The following is a 1,206-nucleotide window of genomic DNA, read 5'->3' as shown; positions in this document are numbered from 1 at the left end:
CGCGGGAGAGACCTGGCTGGTGGAGACGGAGGAGGTCTCTGTCTTGCTAGCAGATGTTTCCTCGTCGCCCAGCGGGTTCTTGCCGCAGCAGAGGGTTGTGATCATGCAGTTACGGAACTGGAAGAGAGGGAAGCCCGGGGTGAGGCAGGTGGCCGGGTGGGAGCCTGGCAGAGTTGCTTGGAAGCCCCCACCACCGCAGCACGGGAGGCACCATGCCGGTGGAGTCTCCTTCCCCACTGTCAGCCCTGCCTGCCCCTCAGGGTTGGGGCGGATGCAGCCCCAGCTCCTCTACCGACCCAGCACCTGGGTCGTTTCAGACCCAGGGATGGGCTTATGTTTGTGAGATTTACACAACGCCAAGGATAAGCTGCACCATCAGCCTCCCGAGTGCTGGAACAAGCTTCCCCCCCAGGCCACTTCCCCCCAGGCCGCTGGTACCTCAAGGTGCTGTAACTCTCTGCAAGCTGCTGCAAAGCAAAACACAAAAAACGAGGTTGCCAGGCATCCTGCCAGTTACCTGTTTGTTCATGACGATGTAAATCACAGGGTTGTAGATAGAAGAGCTCTTGGCAAAGAATGCCGGGATGGTCATGAAGATGGGCCCGAAGTCTGACCCCTGGTTGGTGAAGATGTAGAAAGCAACGCTGGCGTAGGGGACCCAGCAAATCAGGAAGGCGATGACCATGATAATGACCATGCGGGTCACTTCCTTCTCTGCCTTCTGGGTGGTGGCGGACTCTTGCTGCTGGGCGGCAGCCTGCGAGCAGAAGGGAATGGAAATGTGATGGAGTTGGGGAGGGCTGCACCAGCACGGGACATGGGGTCAGGGCTTGGGGTAGCTGAGCTGCACATCTGGGGTTTGCTATTTCCCCCTTCGTGGAGGACCAGGCTGGAGCTTGGGGTGGGCCCCTTCCCAGCACTGGGGACGGGGATGGCCCCCAGCCCACTGCCACTGGCTGGTACCCACCTCCTTGACAGTGCAAACGAGGTTCCCATAGCAGAAGAAAATGATCATCAGCGGGATCATGAAGTGAACCACAAACATGTAGATGACGAAAGATTCGTTGTTGATCTCTGGCTTCAGAGTGTAATAGTCAATACCACATGAGCACTGCATGCCCTCAGGGATGTACCTGCAAGGTGAGCCAGGCAGGTCAGTGCCCAGCAGAGGAGACCGGCTGGGAGCCACAGCCGAGCCGCCGCCAG

General features: G+C 58.7%; 1 protein-coding gene across 1 annotated transcript in view; it reads right to left on the bottom strand.

Annotated features, from left to right (window-relative positions):
- Window positions 1–6: 6 nt before the first annotated feature.
- Window positions 7–1,206, bottom strand: part of RHO (rhodopsin) — a gene marked incomplete at its 3' end in the record, with an annotated part of 2,810 nt that continues 1,610 nt past the window's right edge. Inside the window, exons 3-5 of the mRNA XM_010172233.1 lie at window positions 968–1,133; window positions 518–757; window positions 7–117 (exon numbers count right to left, since the gene is read on the bottom strand). Of these exons, the coding sequence (XP_010170535.1) occupies window positions 7–117; window positions 518–757; window positions 968–1,133 (517 nt within the window). The remainder of the gene's footprint in view (window positions 118–517; window positions 758–967; window positions 1,134–1,206) is intronic.

The sequence above is a fragment of the Antrostomus carolinensis genome, unplaced genomic scaffold, assembly GCF_000700745.2.
Source record: "Antrostomus carolinensis isolate BGI_N321 unplaced genomic scaffold, ASM70074v2 scaffold22737, whole genome shotgun sequence".
Lineage (NCBI taxonomy): Eukaryota > Metazoa > Chordata > Aves > Caprimulgiformes > Caprimulgidae > Antrostomus > Antrostomus carolinensis.
Note: the sequence above shows the minus strand (reverse complement) of the source record. Positions and strands in the feature narration are given on the sequence as shown.